The sequence below is a fragment of the Harmonia axyridis genome, chromosome 2 (genome assembly GCF_914767665.1).
Source record: "Harmonia axyridis chromosome 2, icHarAxyr1.1, whole genome shotgun sequence".
Taxonomy (NCBI): domain Eukaryota; kingdom Metazoa; phylum Arthropoda; class Insecta; order Coleoptera; family Coccinellidae; genus Harmonia; species Harmonia axyridis.
In genome coordinates, this window is record NC_059502.1 from 6288446 (window position 1) to 6305514 (window position 17069).

General features: G+C 37.8%; 1 protein-coding gene and 2 non-coding genes across 3 annotated transcripts in view; 2 read left to right on the top strand and 1 right to left on the bottom strand.

Moving 5' to 3' along the window:
• Positions 1-17069, bottom strand: part of LOC123672938 (zwei Ig domain protein zig-8-like) — a 309256-nt gene that overhangs the window by 88253 nt on the left and 203934 nt on the right. The window contains exon 3 of the mRNA XM_045607304.1: positions 6067-6277. Within this exon, the coding sequence (XP_045463260.1) occupies positions 6067-6277 (211 nt within the window). The remainder of the gene's footprint in view (positions 1-6066; positions 6278-17069) is intronic.
• Trnav-aac lies at positions 4574-4646 on the top strand. The gene has a single exon. It is a non-coding gene; the product is annotated as a tRNA-Val (tRNA).
• On the top strand, positions 5664-5736 carry Trnav-aac. Its single transcript has one exon. It is a non-coding gene; the product is annotated as a tRNA-Val (tRNA).

Sequence of the window (17069 nt, forward strand, 5' to 3'; positions counted from 1 at the left end):
ATTCTGTAGCTGAACATTTCCAAGAGGGTATAGAGGGTACCCCAGAATAGAATATTGTGCAACAAGTAGGGAAAGTACAATTTTTCTCACGAGTGTGGAAATTTGAGGCACGAGCTTGAAAGGCGAGTGTCCCAAAACCACGAGTGAGAAAAGGACTTTCTCCACATTTTGCACACTTTAATTTTCCAACTGCACAAATCTGAATAATTCAAGTAATGTACCTGATTCAATTCGAAATGGCCTTCGTTGACAAATCAGTTCATTTCTTCGTTTCCATGAAAGCCACCATCAAAAGCCCAATTTCATTGGTCACCAAGCGAAGTGTGGGCAAAGTGCGTGAGGAATAATATTTCTCACAGAACTATGAATCCTTTTGTACCTAAAGATTTAATTTTTAGTAATGGCGTAGTTTTTACTTTTCAAAAGTGAAGCTAGGACTTTTTATGTAAAATATATACTGAACTCTACGAAAAAATCAATTTGAATAATGAATTAAGGTAAGCTTCAAGTATGAGTTGGAAGAAGTAAAATTGTATAAAAGCTTGTGATTGATCTCAGTGACGTAGTTATGACTTATTAAATATCAAAAGATGACAGCTTCGAAACTGACAGCTGCTCAGATAGCGGGCTATTCAAAATGAAACTTTAAATTGGAAAACCCCCTATCAAAAAGCCCTTAATTTTGTTCCGGTCATTTTCAAATTAACGCCCAGTATACCTCCATCCAGATCCAACACGAGGAGACACAAGCCACAACCTGTTTCAACAGAACCTGTAGACCCCTACCCTACATTACAATACCCACAAGGACCTCCACAAAAGCACCCTCCACCCCTACAAACAAACACCATCACCCTGAGCGAAAGTGCATAATTTCTACCGTGGCCAGATCTCAAACAACGCTACCTACCCCCACCTCTCGAGTGGACCACGGTGTAATTAATAGAATCCAAGACCTCTCAGCGTAATGGCGCAGTCCTATCGGACGTCGGATCGTCCAAATCAATCAAGTGACCCGTTTTAATGGAGATCTCCCTTCCTGGAACGCAGAGGGGGTAGAGGGAGGGAGAGAAAGGCCGATATAGCCGAAGGATTCCTCAGATCTACCTTCTGGTTGGGTAGAGGGGGTGGTGGGGAGGTGTAAGCTATAAATTCCCGGGATTTTTCGGGGGACGTGTCGGCCAGGAAGACATTTCCATTATGCGATAGGAATGCGGTGGGGTTCCATAACTGGAGTTCATGACTGATAAGTTTCCGATAGATGGAGTGACCGGTGCGCGTTCCTATTGGTTTGGGGGTTGTAGGACGGTTTGGATTTATTACGATTATATTTCGGGAAATGGGTTGGTTACAACTGGAATATGAATATTTGGAAGTGTGGAGGAGGGGATTTTAGAGGGGTGTATACTGGGGTGGTAATTTAAAATTAATCAGAAATAACGGGTGTTTTTTTGCAGCAAAGCTTTGAAGGTTGTAGTCTAGAGTTTGATAGTTGAGAATGTCAGACTGTGTTGACATTTCTGATCAGAAAGGTTCGACAATTCATCATGAATCGTTTAATCGCCAGAGCAACGCTCTCAAATTGAGAAAATTCACTTTGAAATAGGCTTCTGCCGTTTTGCTATAAATGGCTGTAGCGGTAAGTGGTAGTCGAAATAAATAGATTGTAGAAGTCATACAATAAGCTTAGGTATTTGTAAATATGACGCCATCGAAATATTGGACGATTTGTGTCTGCATCATAAAGTTATTCTCGATTAAAAATATCAGCTCAAGAGCCAAATTCTCGTCATTTGCGGGAGGTTTTAATTGTTTGCTTTATCATCAAGAAATCGAGGCTGAGGCATTACTTGATCAAGACTCTTTTCAAAAGCAAGAAAAATTGGAGGGATCATTGGAAGGGACGCAACAAGCCATTTCAAAACGCCTGAAAGTCATGTGAATGACTCAGAAACAAGGTAATTGGGTGTCGTACGAGTTGAAGCCGAGAGATATTGAACGGCGTTTGTTTGCTTGTGAACAGCTGCTTGCAAGGCAAGGGACGGAAGGGATTTTTGTCACATTGTAACTGGAGAAGAAAAATGGGTTTAGGACAATAATCCCAAGCGCAGAAAATTGTGGGGATGTCCGGTCATGCTTCCACGTCGACGGCCAAACCGAATATTCACGAATCCAAAGTCATGCTCAGTATTTGGTGAAACCAGCTCGGCGTAGTGTATAATGAGATGTTGAAACCGATTGAAACAACCACAGGCGATCGTTATCAAATGCAATTAATGCGTTTGAAACGAGCATTGAAAGACAAACGGCCGCAATACAACAAGAGATATGATAAAGTGACCCCATGTTGCCAAAGCGGCCAAGAAATACTTGGAGACGTTGAAATGGGAAGTCCTACTCCACCTGTCGTATTTTCCAGACGTTGCTCCTTCGGACTATCACTTTTTTCAATCAATGTCACACGACCTGGCTGACCAGCACTTCCGGTCTTATGAAGAAGTGAAAAATTGGATCGATTCCTGGGTCGCTTCAAAAGATGATCAGTTTTGTCAACGCTGCCCGAAAGATGGAAGAAAGTAGTGGCCAGCGATGGACAATACATCATACATATTATATAATAATAATATTATATTATAATAATAATCCCCGTACTTTTTTAATAATTGACAAATTTAGTTGAGAGTTAAGGTGGAGAAAAATGTTGTGTGAAGTATACGATTCAGAAACTCTTGTTTTTTTGTAAGTTTACTGGTCTGATGATGCTAGGGCGTTTTTGGGCGGAACTAGTTACCTAATAAATGAACTAGGAAGTAGCAACCCTCTTTTTATTTTATAAACAACATCCTACTACTTAGACATTATTATTTATACTTATTGAATCATAAATGGATCACCAGTTTTTTAGAATGAAATCTCGAATTTCGGAATAAAACGGCGGAAGCAAAATTATACGAGTTAAGCTCTAGTTTGTCAGCGCACTTAGGAAATACACCGCACACAATCACAATCCCGTCGCTGTCACCAGTAAACCCAATTCAGTCCTCGCCAGAGGACCTCCTTGACAATTTCCAGCATGATCTAATGAGAACCACTCTTGCTCTCCAAACCGGAAACTCGTCCTCCTTATTCGCTACATTAGTATTCATTATTCTTAACGGAACATTGGCCGCCATTATAGCGGTGTAGTGGAGTGTTGTTTCTTCTAATTTCACTTTTACCCATTAGGTCCAAGATTTACAGTAACGACTTCGAAATTCATTAGTAGCAATAAATCTGCGGCAGATTTATTTTTGCTTTTGCATGTAATCTACCCGAAAAAATTCGTGAGCCCCAGCGTTGAATTAATGGCGTTCATGAGTTTTCTCGTATTTATTGTCGCGCGATACAGGTGCCAGATTAAATTTCTGAGGTCTTTTGCGTGAATCGGGACTAAGGTTTGGCGGAAAACATGTTTTCGGCTACGTCGAGTGAATTGAATACAAGATGAATTGGATTGTTTTCACGTGTGAGATATGCAAATGGAGGGTTTTTCAATGGAGAGTTTTTTTTTCAATCTACTAAGCTCTAACAGGGATGGTAGCTACGTTTTTATGCTGTAAAGTTTTTTTTTTGCTTTTTCCTCCCATTCTCACTTGAAATGTAACATGGGGATTTTACATAACGCATGTTCGAAAATAAAACAAAAACACTGCAAAAAATACTTCGATCACGTGCAAAAGCTTCCAATAACAACAGAAAATAGACAAAAAACTATGCGAATGAATTTGGCGCCTTTATATCTCTAACCTACGCTCATGAAAAATAGCGCTCTACATAAATTGGTTCTGCCCCAACCCAAACACTCAGAGCAAATTCAATTCGAATGGAACGTGAAATAATGAAGTCGTGTACGAATGTGCAACTTACATTCTCAAAAGCTGAAATTCCTCTAGAATCACGTAAGACACAATCTGGCGAAATGCAACTCTGTGGGGGGCAAATTAAGAATAAGACATATTTATATCTTGTCTAATTAATTTAAACCATTTCATTCTCCAATACTCAATTTGGAGATATAAATTCAACACACAATTCTCAACGTGTATGGTATCCTTTACAATACATTGTTCGCTTTCAAACCAGTTAGTTCTACACAAGATATCTAGATTCATCCATATATTTTTCTACCAATTCAAAATCGTTGGTTGGAGCTTTGAAAAGTTTTTCGCACAAAACTGGCTATTGTTGCGTACATTCTCAAAAACTGGAATTCCTCTGGAATCAAATTAAAAATAAAAATGCTTATCTTGTTCTGTCTTGTCTAATTAATAAAAATCATCTCATTCACGAATACTAAATTTGGAGATATGATTTCATCACACAATTCTCAACTTGTATGGTATCCTTTAGAGACTGTGTTCACTTTCAAACCAGTTCTACACAAGATATCTAGATCAGAAGCTCAGAAATGTTGCCATTGAATAAATTGTATACAGCTGTTTCTTGTGACTGATATTCCTCACCATCGATATCTAGATCATTTCCAAATATTTTTCACCGATTTCAAAATCGTTCCTAACCAAAGTATTAATAAGTTTCCGTGGTGTAGTGGTTATCACATCCGCCTAACACGCGGAAGGTCCCCGGTTCGATCCCGGGCGGAAACAATTTTTTTTTGACTTGAATCTTTTTTTTTTTAATTTTGTGCTTTATGATTCATTCAACTCCATCGCTATCTCACGAAACTTACGCAATTTACGATCGTTCAAAACTCTTTTGTTGACATTTGGTATGTTTTCTGAATCAACTGCAGAATTCTGGCATTGAGCGTAATCGGAGATTCTTTGATCACTATTAAAGCATATCAATTTTTACCCACATATTCTATATTGTCGATGGAGCAGAATTTGAGTATCACTTATCAAGCGTTTGCTTTGCTTGCACATTATTTTATACATTGAGAAACAGTATTTCATCAATACACGAAACTCGTTTATATCCATTCCTTAAACAACAACAAATATGGCGGCACTTAACTCATCTCAATATCTCGATCCAGAGTCAAGTCTATGTTTCAAAAGTTTGGTACGAATCGTTTGAAACTTTGGTTTTTTTGGTAGGTACTGACGAGAAAAAAAGTGATATGGCGGTGCTATCTGTGCGCCTATCCCGAAACTTATTAAGTAACTTTTTCAGCCACAGGCGATATTTGATGTTTGAAGAAAAATCGTCACTATCCAAGGAGTTGATTTTTCAGGGCATCGAATGAAGAAACAATTCCATAATGTTACTTTTTTGTCGAATATTTCGTCCAGAAAGAACCCAAAATAACCGAAAAAACAAACATTAAACGATGTCCGCGAAAGCCTCAAACAATTCCATAATATAACTGGAAACTGATAGGCAGAAATTTGAAAGTTTCATCATTATTATTGAAAATGCTTTTTTCAATGTTTTTTTTTCGAATAGATTTTCAGAGAGGAACTAGAAAACTCTATGGAAGAGAATAATAATTAATAAAAATAAAAACCATCCCATTAACTAATACAAAATTCTCAACGTGTATGGTATCCTTTACAACTCCTTATTGGATTCCAAACCAATCAATTCTATACAAGGTATCTAGGTTAGATCCAAATATTTAATTACTTATTGAAATTTGTTCATTCTCAAACTTTCAATAAGTTTCCGTGGTGTAGTGGTTATCACATCCGCCTAACACGCGGAAGGTCCCCGGTTCGATCCCGGGCGGAAACAATTTTTTTTTTCGAATTTCAACCCATTTTCTAATTCTCTTTCCTCACGTATCGTATTTAAAACATTTTAAAAATGAATGGATTCGATTGATATGTGAAATCTATTCAAACTTCACTGCTAGAATAAACCGACAGTTTCACAAAAAAAAAATTGTTTTCCTTTCAGTACTAATTCTTGAAAATCTCTGCTACATGTTAATTATAGAAAACATACTTCATTCATTGATTTTAGGAACTCAATCAGGTTTAATTGGTAATTCAAAATTCAGGAAAGACCTAGGACTAGTAGCAGTGAAAGGCAAAAATGTATAACTTCTAGCTATCAACTCACCAACTATAGTTAAATATACCGGGTAGCCTACAGGTGGGGTGGTGCTTATCTGACACTCGTATATACCGGTGTCCTTCTTCTGTGGATACCGTATCCTCAGGCTCCATTCTTCGGTATGTGGTGTGTGGACTGCTTCGAATCTCTGGTCTGAGGTGTAAGTATATCGGCCAACTGTCAAAAGATGGATGTCTCTATGACGCACCCAAGACACCTGCAAGAAAAATAAACCAGGTTACCCCACAAGGATAAAACTGTTTCTCTCAAATGTCAATTGCGCTCCTAGATACCACAGAATTATTATAGGTTGTGCTCTCCCCATTTTTATTTTCACTGAGTATGATTTATCTAATAGTTAATTCACTAGCTTTAGCTCATTGGTGAGAACGCTGGACCAGTGATTCGAAGGTTGCGGGTTCGATTCCCGCTCAAGGAGGTAATTTTCCGGAATTAAAAATTATCTCTTATGCCAATATATATTCTCCTTATTATTTCCAGACGAATATCATCATTTCAAGTTATTATAAATCTCATCTAAGTACTAAGTATTGGATCTTTATGAAATTCAAAACGTTTGAAAATAATTACATATTTCATTCGGGAGAGAAGTGTAACTTTTCACGAAATAATATACTATTTCCGAGCAATTCCAATTAGATGTCATCTTTTCACCTGTCCCTAAATCCCACAAATCGCAAAGCCCTAAACTCGAAACTGTTAAACCAAAGCAACTATGATAATCGCGAACATAACAATCACCAGTTTGTGGATTCGCGTGCAGTACAAATCGAAATTTCGTTCCAATTACTGATTACTGCGAATTATTGTTGGAATTATTCTGTCTGACACGTCGTTCGTCCCGACAGAATCTCATTAAATATAGAATAATAATTGAGTGATTTTGGGCACCTACTCGAATTCTAGATTAGAGACGTTTCTATCAGTCAGTCTCTTCATGTAATTGCCAACTGACGTTAATTCATGTCTCCTTGGAGACCCCGGGACTGATCATGGGTTAAATGGTCTCCAAGGGCGCAATTGGCTCATGAACGACGAGCACTCAGAAGCTCCTCACTTCACGATATTTTGCTTGGATTTTCTATGGTTGTTGATGACGCTATGAACACTAATTCGATTTCCTGAACAAATACTAGGGTAAGACAATGTTGGGTATTGTGCGGCGTGATATGCCCTCTAGTGAGCAGAAAGTGCAACGCCGAATGTAGAATATTGCTTCTATTATTAGGGATTTCGCCTTATCATTGTGCCATTGATTTCAATAATCGAAAAAGCGGTCCATAAAAAGTTTTAACATCCGAATGATCATTCGAGAGACCAAAAATGTTTTCTATCAGTAATTTTGGAATGATGACACTAATGTCAATTTCAAATTTCACTTGTATCCTATCATTATTTTTGTATAGGGTGTTTTTTTCGAGGTATATAACTTTAAGTTGGCATAACTGTTCAAGATGGCGACCGATTTAACAGCTGTCAACTGATTTATTCTCAGTTTGGTTTGGCAATTCATCATGAATAGACTCACGCCTGAACAACGCTTGCAAATGTGCCCGAAATGAAATTGCCGTTGTTCCCGATTTTCATAAGCGAATTTTGACTACGTCCATTTTATTTTGTTTAGCGATGAAGCGCACTTCTGGTTGAATGGCTACGTCAACAAACAAAACTGCCGCATTTGGAGTGAAGCTAATTCTCAAGTATATGTCGAAACACCGATACATCCAGAAAAACTGACTGTTTGGTGCGCTTTATGGGCTGGTGGAATCATTGGTCCGTTCTTCTTCAAAAACGATGATGGCCAGAACGTTACAGTCAATGGTGATCGGTATAGAATTGAACAACCATGATGTCCAGGAGCTGTGGTTCCAACAGGACGTTTCACGTTTTCACGTTTTGGATCTGTGAATTGGCCTCCAAGATCTTGTGATTTAACACCGCTAGACTACTTTCTGTGGGGCTATGTAAAGTCATTGGTCTATGCGGATAAGCCACAAACCCTTGACCATTTGGAAGACAACATTCGCCGTGTTATTGCCTATATACGGCCACAAATGTTGGAAAAAGTCATCGAAAATTGGACGTCCAGATTGGACTACATCCGAGCCAGCCGTGGCGGTCATATGCCAGAAATCATATTTAAAATGTAATGCCACAAGATTATCTTGCGGATAAATAAAATTCATGTCAATCGAATAATCCATCGTTGTTTTATTGCAATTTAAAGTTCTATAGCTCTAAAAAAAACATCCTTTACTACGAGTTGAGGAACGTAGAGTGGAATCGGTAGGATAAGCCTTAAAATGTTTTTCCTGAAAATAACTCACAGTATATTTAAAATTTGAAGCAAGATCTGAATCACTTTGCAATTCCGAATATTTTTTCTACCTGAGATATGAATATTCGAAATAATAAAATGCCTAGTCCCAATATAGGAGACCTTTCTTTCAATCTGGAAAGAACTGATTCCGCTGACCCATTCCAATGAAGTCGGCATTTCCACTCCATCAATCAATTTTTTTCCAATTGCTCGATCCCTTGGGACAGATCCATTTTCTGATCGTGAAATTTCGAAATCGTCAATCTAATCTAGTGCTTCGAACAAAGGGTTAGAGGAAATGGGACTGAGGAACTTGAAACCTGTTCAACGTTAAACTATTCTTAAAGTAACTTATGGTTTGTAAACATTATACATATTGATTTGTTCGATTAAATTAAATTTTATACCAAAAACATTATGATTCATAGGTATATTGATTGATCTATAAATCATGCAGTTGTTTACAGTCATTTTCTGATTCAAAGGGAGATAAAAAGTTGAATAAATTGTAGTGTCAGTATGTGTAGGTCGTCCTATGAGGAATATTAATTCTGGATGTGGTTGAATTTAGAATATCAATTGAATCGTTGTTTCCTTTCTCAGATGTGAATTGAAGTAACGTAACCTAACCTAACCTAACCTAAATAAGGCAGTGTTGGCGGAACAGTTGTTAACCTTACATATTTGTGAAAATTAATTATGTTCAATGTGATTTCAAATATCTCAATTTCACAGAGACCTCCTAAGGAAGTCGTGATAGAAAACCAGAAAACATGATCAATTTTCGACTTGTTCTTCAGAACACAATTCAAATCCCCCCGTTAATACAGAAGATATGACAACAATGCGGTTTATACGACTGTCTTGACTTACTCCACGTCCTTTCCGCTTTCATCCCAATTCCCGAACACGCAGGGAGTACTCCAGATATGACGTTATTGAAATTCCTTGCCTTTCTCCACTCATAAGGGCGGTAAGAACTTCGGTTTCCACGTTTCACATGTGATCTGAATGTTATTGAGACGTCCTGCCGGACTGACACTAACTAGGTCTCGAAAAACTGGATCTCAATTTGGTTGAGGAGGGGAGTTCAACTTTTCAATTCGGCGAGGCTTCAATTGAGCTGAACAATTCTTCACGTGGGTGGAATTCTTTATCTTGAATGTGTTTCCTGGGTTGGATGTACATATGTTTGAGTTTTTTTTTATTAGGAGGTGGCATCACTGTATGATACTAATCTTACATTTAATTTAACTAGCTGTCCGCCCCGACTTCGCACGTTCTGTCAGGCAACCCAAAATACATCTTTTGAAGTGTCAAATTATACTCTATGATTGTTCGCGCTGTCGAATAGTTTCTTCAAAAATACTTCAGCTTCATTACATTGTGCACGTGACACTCAAAATTGGTTTGAAAGCTCACAACATACATTTTGTGCCGAAAATGGAAAAGTAATAGTTTTTAAATCTCAAGTCAAGTCAAGTATTTATTTAGCAAGTACTTGAATCATATCAAGCTACTTGATTTTCAGCAGTTTTTTTTTTGTGTAGTGTCACATCAAAAAAAAAATGATGAAATGAGAAGGAACCTTGCAAAAAACACTTTTATTTATTGAACTTATTGTATAAGAGAACCGAAAATATCAACTTTTTTGAAATAGAAACATAAACTGAATCACTATAAATCATAACAAAATGAAAAAAAAAGTTTCTTAATATTGAGAAACCTCCAGGTTTTTTTTGATTTCATAATTTTCCATTCAGGATCTAAGACACATGAGGCATCTTATAGAGATCTGAAGATGCTGGCTTTAATAAGAAATCCTTGGCCAAGTTTGAAAAGATATTTCTGAAACTACCAAAATCTACTCATAGATTGCCTAAAAATGTGAGAAAACTACTAATAGATAAAGTCACACTGGCGAATGCGAGGAATCCCATAATTTAGTCTAAACACGCACGAGATTGCAGAAATATATGCCGTGCGACGCGTGCATATCAAGCTAAAGTAATTCAAGTAGCTTGATATCAAGTCAAGCAATAAATATCTAAAATCAAGTCAAGCTCAAGTATGTAATTTTTCACGAGCTTTATTTTCAAGTCGAGTAGTTGGTTAAAATGTCAAGCTACTTGGCTGAATGAATCCTTAACCAGAAACGTTCGGTGGTGAAATGAAACATCAACATCATGAACTAACATAAATAAAAACGCCATTTTTCAACATTTGCCAGAAATAGCTATTTTTATTGAACACATCAATAGCAACCACTGCTCCATTGTGACTAATAATATGAATCATCCCAGCGTCAAAAGCCGATATCTTCAACGACCACCTTGTATTCTTACAGCACTCTTGATATTGTAGTTCAGCCATCGCAATTGAACCCATTCCAAAGCCATATTTGGAATAATATCAAACTGCGCCATGTTATTATATGGGAAACAACGACTTTTCTATTTTTCCTAGATCAAAGCAAAATACGTACGTTACATTCCTCGATCGCATATAGCCAACGCAATAACCGGAATGGTATTCTTGTTATTTTCAAGCTTATCAATGCTTTCCAAAAGCTCCACAATGCGCTCTGCGTCCTTTTGTTACGTTTCCATATTTATATTTGTTATGTGTACCTACCTTTAGGAGAAATCCTATTTATGTTTGATGCACTCGCTCTGGTGGAATAAAAGAAGTGTTTCAGGAACGAGGTGTTTGATCGGTTATTTGAAGTTTGCAGGTTTATTTCAGTATTGAGCCTTCAGGGTATTTCTCAACAATATGGGTTTAGTGTTTTTGATGATGAGTCTTCGAGAATGTAACGCACCTAATTTCTACAATGGTAATTTGTATCAAATTTCGCTTTAATAATGCATCACTACCGGAAAAATAAAAATACTGTGAGAATTTTGATCATTTGCAAATATAAATCCTACATATACCATTAAAAACAATCTGAGAGAAAGTTATATGTTCAACTCGGCAGCAAAGTAGATTGACTCTGCCTTAGCGTCGTTCATTTATGCGTCAGGTTTGTCCATTTATGCGTCAAGCTTATTCATTTATGCGTCAAGATTATTCATTTATGCGTCAAGATTATTCATTTTTGCGTCAAGATTATTCATTTATGCGTCAAGATTATTCATTTATGCGTCAATCTTGTTCATTTATGCGCCAATCGTAACGTTGGAGACCACGTCTATCTACCTCTAAACATTTTTGTGGTCTCCAATGTCGAAATTGACTCATAAATGAACGAGCAATCAAAGTTCTCTTCTCATTTTCAAGATGATGATGTAGTTACTGATGGCACTGAATAAGGTAAGTGCACAGAATAACTTTTACATTTCTCGACAAGAAAGCAACAGCTCCCCTCCAGCTCTAGTGGTAGGCCTATAACGTGTATACGAATAATTCTATTAGAGACATCTCCACTCCACCACCAGAAAGCGCCCATTATCCACCCATTCCATAACGTAGGACTCAAGTACACCAAACACACAACGCACATTAAACTATGTAGATGTTTCCTAAGATAACATTTTAATTACAGGGGTTCATCTGATAAACTATGAGTTATGTTTCGCTCGAAATTTAGAACAGTTATTTTCAGCACTTACTTAGCCGATGTTTGCATAAGATGTTGTCGTTCTACCCGTTAGGTTGGCATGCCTGACGAAGCGTTGCGTCATATTTAATGATCTTAGTGTGGAGTATCATGATGGAGGTGGGATCAATTTTATTTCTTATTACAGGAGAAGAAGGTGATGGTACTAAGTAGAGCATTTCATGCAAAATTAAGGGGTTATTTATTCATAGAGTGGGTTTTTGATGGCGTGTCGACGAGGCTTTAGCTAAAGAGGTATTACAACATTAGTTGGCTGTTATCGCGTGGGCGGTAATAAAATTGAAAGCTAGTTCGTGGGAGAATTAGCCTAAATGTCGTTAGAGGGGAAGGATTTGGAGGAAATCATAATTGGGAATCTAAGCTACAGTAATTAAAATACTTCCTACACATTTTAAGGTCCTTGTTAGTAGATTAGTTGTTCAAAATATGAAAACCTTCCTTCTGACTGATACCAATCATGTGCTTCTGGTAGGAAAGACTCTTGGCAAAATCCCCCATAGCAATATAAAAACCTTCAATTTAATCTTATTGTGAAACCCTGTAGATTGCAAATAGAGTTTCTTCTAAAGGGTGTGTTTTTTAGAGCTTTAGAACTTTAAATTGCAATAAAACAACGATGGATTATTCGATTGACATGAATTTTATTTATTCGCAAGATAATCTTGTGGCATTATATTTTAAATATGATTTCTGGCATATGACCGCCATGGCTGGCTCGGATGTAGTCCAATCTGGACGTCCAATTTTCGATGACTTTTTCCAACATTTGTGGCCGTATATCGGCAATAACACGAATGTTGTCTTCTAAATGGTCAAGGGTTTGTGGCTTATCCGCATAGACCAATGACTTCACATAGCCCCACAGAAAGTAGTGTAGCGGTGTTAAATCACAAGATTTTGGAGGCCAATTCACAGGTCCAAAACGTGAAATTAGGCGGTCACCAAACGTGTCTTTCAATAAATCGATTGTGGCACGAGCTGTGTGACATGTTGCGCCGTCTTGTTGGAACCACAGCTCCTGGACATCATGGTTGTTCAATTCAGGAATGAAAAAGTTAGTAATTATGGCTCTATACCGATCACCATTGACTGTAACGCTCTGGCCATCATCGTTTTTTAAGAAGTACGGACCAATGATTCCACCAGCCCATAAAGCGCACCAAACAGTCAGTTTTTCTGGATGTAAAGGTGTTTCGACATACACTTGAGGATTAGCTTCACTCCAAATGCGGCAGTTTTGAACAGTAAGGCCAACACAAAGTTATATACCTCGAAAAAAACACCCTATAGAATCAGGCAGAACTTGAATGATAATGAATTCATCCATGGGAAGTGTCTGGGTATCCCAATTCCCAATCGTCTTGATACCTTCGTTTCTCCGTCGCACGAGCTTACAGATATACATGACGTGAGACTCAAGCTCAAGTTATATTGATATCGAGTCAATCATTAAATATCTCAAATCAAGTCAACTCAAGTTCAAGTATGGAATTATTCACGAGTTTGATATTCAAGTCAAGTAGTTGCTTAAAATACCGAGCATCTTGGCTTGATGAATCCCTAATTGCAAATAAGTAATACACCATTATAAATCAAAAATATCGAGGAGTTTGTTGTTGCCTAGAGCTCTCCAAACTGGCAGCATTTCTCAGGGGTTTCCCAGCCCACAAAAAAACCCCCAACGTAAAGGGAACAAAAAAAGGGCAGACTTCCAAGCAATCGAACTTCCCGAAACAATTCAATCAGGAATAACAACATCCCAGGACCCGTTCAAGCACGAGGGGCAACATGAATTTTCCTAATTCGGAAAGCGAACATCCGAAGGGACACACACAGGCCCAAGTTCCCAACTAATACTGATTTGTAACTTTGTTAGGTCCAAAACATGCGTAACGTGTTCCTTCTTGTCTCCAATCCTCGAGGTACCTTGATCTCGACCAACTTTGTGACCCCGGAATCCTGGCTTCTCTCGAAGGCGATGTCGAATTGTGGAAATCTGAATTCAGTCATTACATTGTGCGTAAGTTGACGCGAAAGTTTGGTTTGCTCCTCTGATAGGTCGGGGTTTGGTCTGAAGGAAGTGTTTTGATATGGAAATTCTATCGGAGGGCGTTGGAATATACACGCATCGTCGAGAGTCTTGGACCCCGTAGGTTTCTCAAGAAATGAGAAATTTATGTTCTGGAAATGAGATGAATATTTCCCTCTATTCCAACTGCAATATAACGGTTTTTTTTTCGAGGTATATAACTTTAAGTTGGCATAACTGTTCAAGATGGCGACTGATTTAACAGCTGTCATGTAATTTATTCTCAGTTTGGTTCGGCAATTCATCATGAATAGACTCACGCCTAAACAACGCTTGCAAATAGTGCAATTTCATTTCGAAAATAATGGTTCTGTGAGGAATGCGTATCGCGCACTACGTCCATTATATTTTGTTTAGCGATGAAGTGCACTTCTGGTTGAATGGCTACATCAACAAACAAAACTGCCGCATTTGGAGTGAAGCTAATCCTCAAGTGTCTGTCGAAACACCGTTACATCCAGAAAAACTGACTGTTTGGTGCGCTTTATGGGCTGGTGGAATCATTGGTCCGTACTTCTTCAGAAACAATGATGGCCAGAACGTTACAGTCAATGGTGATCGGTATAGAGCCATGATTACTTACTTTTTCATTCCTGAATTGAACAACCATGATGCCCAGGAGCTGTGGTTCCAAAAAGACGGCGCAACATTGCACACAGCTCGTGCCACAATCGATTTATCGAAAGACACGTTTGGTGACCGCCTAATTTCACGTTTTGGACCTGTGAATTGGCCTCCAAGATCTTGTGATTTAACACCGCTAGACTACTTTCTGTGGGGCTCTTGCTAAGTAATTCCATACGTGCTGAGTTGGATTTATGTCTGGTGAGAGTGCTGGCAAGTTCATTCTTTGGATATTGTTCTGCTGAAGAATGTTTCGAATCCTACGTGGGGCGTTATTATCCTGAAAAATGAAATTTTCCACAAATTCGTTGCGCTGAGGAACAATGATTGGCTCAATGATGTGTGAAAAAAAGCAATTAGACATAATGTATGTGTCTAACCGAAATTGTCGTCACAATACACAAAATAAATGTACCTGCATTTGTGTAACAATGGTCTTTCGTGATACTTGCGCATACTACTTTCTTATTCAAAAGTTTCTCAGAAAGATACAATAGAAGATATCTTTCCCCTACCCTAATTAGTGTGTAGGTACCATGTACCATTGGACAGGCGTACAACTTAGAGAATAAGAAAAGAAAGAAGAAATTCACGGTGTACAATATGATTTTAGGTTTGTAACCCAGATATAAAACTGAGAAAATGGGAGTTAAGTGAAGTAAGTTACCAATTGAGTTAGTAGAGTGTTCAAGGATGTTTCCAAGTGCTGTACCACAATAAAATTCTCGTCTGACGTCCATCAGTGTTTTAATAATTAATATATAGTTGTATAATCTCCATTTTAATGGAATCTTCGGGAAAAGATTCGATATCAATGAATAAGATGGTTTTGAAACAATCAAATATATCCACACGAAACTTGAATTTTGAGGTATTCTATGAACCCACAATCCTGGCGTCCTGATTCACAATCTCTTTGCGTTCTGATGGGTACAAATTGTTCCCCGATACCGCCTCGCTTAAGTTTAATATACCAATTTCCAAATTTCCGTCATTATTCCGTTTTTCCGTCGGCAGTCTGAGCTCCTTAACAAGGCCCAATTTTCAATTTATCCTCAGAAGAGCGGAGATAAGGATCAGAGGAACCTATTTTATAACCAATCCGGGCGGTCATATATCAGAGGGCGGATATAGAGCATCCTTGTTTCGCCCCCGAGGGCAAAAAGGATCGTTTTGTGGATTCTGTTGTGTTTACAATTTTTTGGGAGTGGCTGATTGCTAGTTATCCCGAGTTTCTGTATAACACGCTGATCAAGATATTTCGTGGGATGTTTTGAGACGTGGCAAGAATGATAAATCGAATGAACATCATGTTATATTTTTTTTTAGAAAATACTTATTGCAGTTATGGAGATTGGATATTTATTATGATTTTGAAATTGATATTGAGAATTTATTTGAAAGTGAATTGCTCACTGCTCACCGATTTTTCGTATACCTCACAGTCTTGAGGAAAGTTGAAGTCGAAATTTGGGAAAAAGAGTAAAAATCGAATTTCAATCCAAGAATCGTTATATCTCCTGAAATATTTGTCATAGACCTCTCAAATAACGACGTTTTTCGAAGATCAAGTTTTTATCTAAAACATAGTGAGGTTTTAAGCTTACGTCCAGGAGAAGTGGTAGCTTCGAGAAAATGAACAATTTTTCCTTTGAAAATTTCAGATTATCACCTTTAATTCATAAAATAAAGAACAACAACAGAAGTCAGCCGTTCATTTGTGGTTACAGCAGCAACTGACCAAGTGGAAAACTATAGCTACCTGCGTGACATCCGAGTCCAAGAAAAACCACAATGTGAAATGGCTCACTTTGAGAATTGTTCATTATACAAAGAAAAAGGGAATAAGGAAAAGTGTTTCCTTAGACACGTTTTTCGGGCTTTCGGCCCTCTGCAATACCATAAAAAGTGTTAGAATAAACATCACTTAAAGGAAATAACAAACAAACGAAATCAACAACAGAAGTCAGCAGTCCATTTGTGGTTACAGCAGGTTACCACGTGGAAAGCTATAGCTACCTGCGTGACATCCGAGTCCAAGAAAAACAACAATGTGGAATGACTTACTTGAATGATTGTTCATTTAACAAAGAAAAAGGGAATAAGGACAGTCCTTCAAAGGGAAGTGCTTTCCTTAGACACGTGTGTCGGGCTTTCGGCCCTCATCAATACAGTAAAAAAGTGTTAGAATGAGCAACACTCGAAGGAGTAAGTAAAAATCGAATTTCCATCCAAGAATCGTTATATCTCCTGAAATATTTGTCATAGACCCCTCATATGAAAAGGTTTTTCGAAAATCGAGTTCTGATCTAAAACATAGTGAGGTTTCAAGT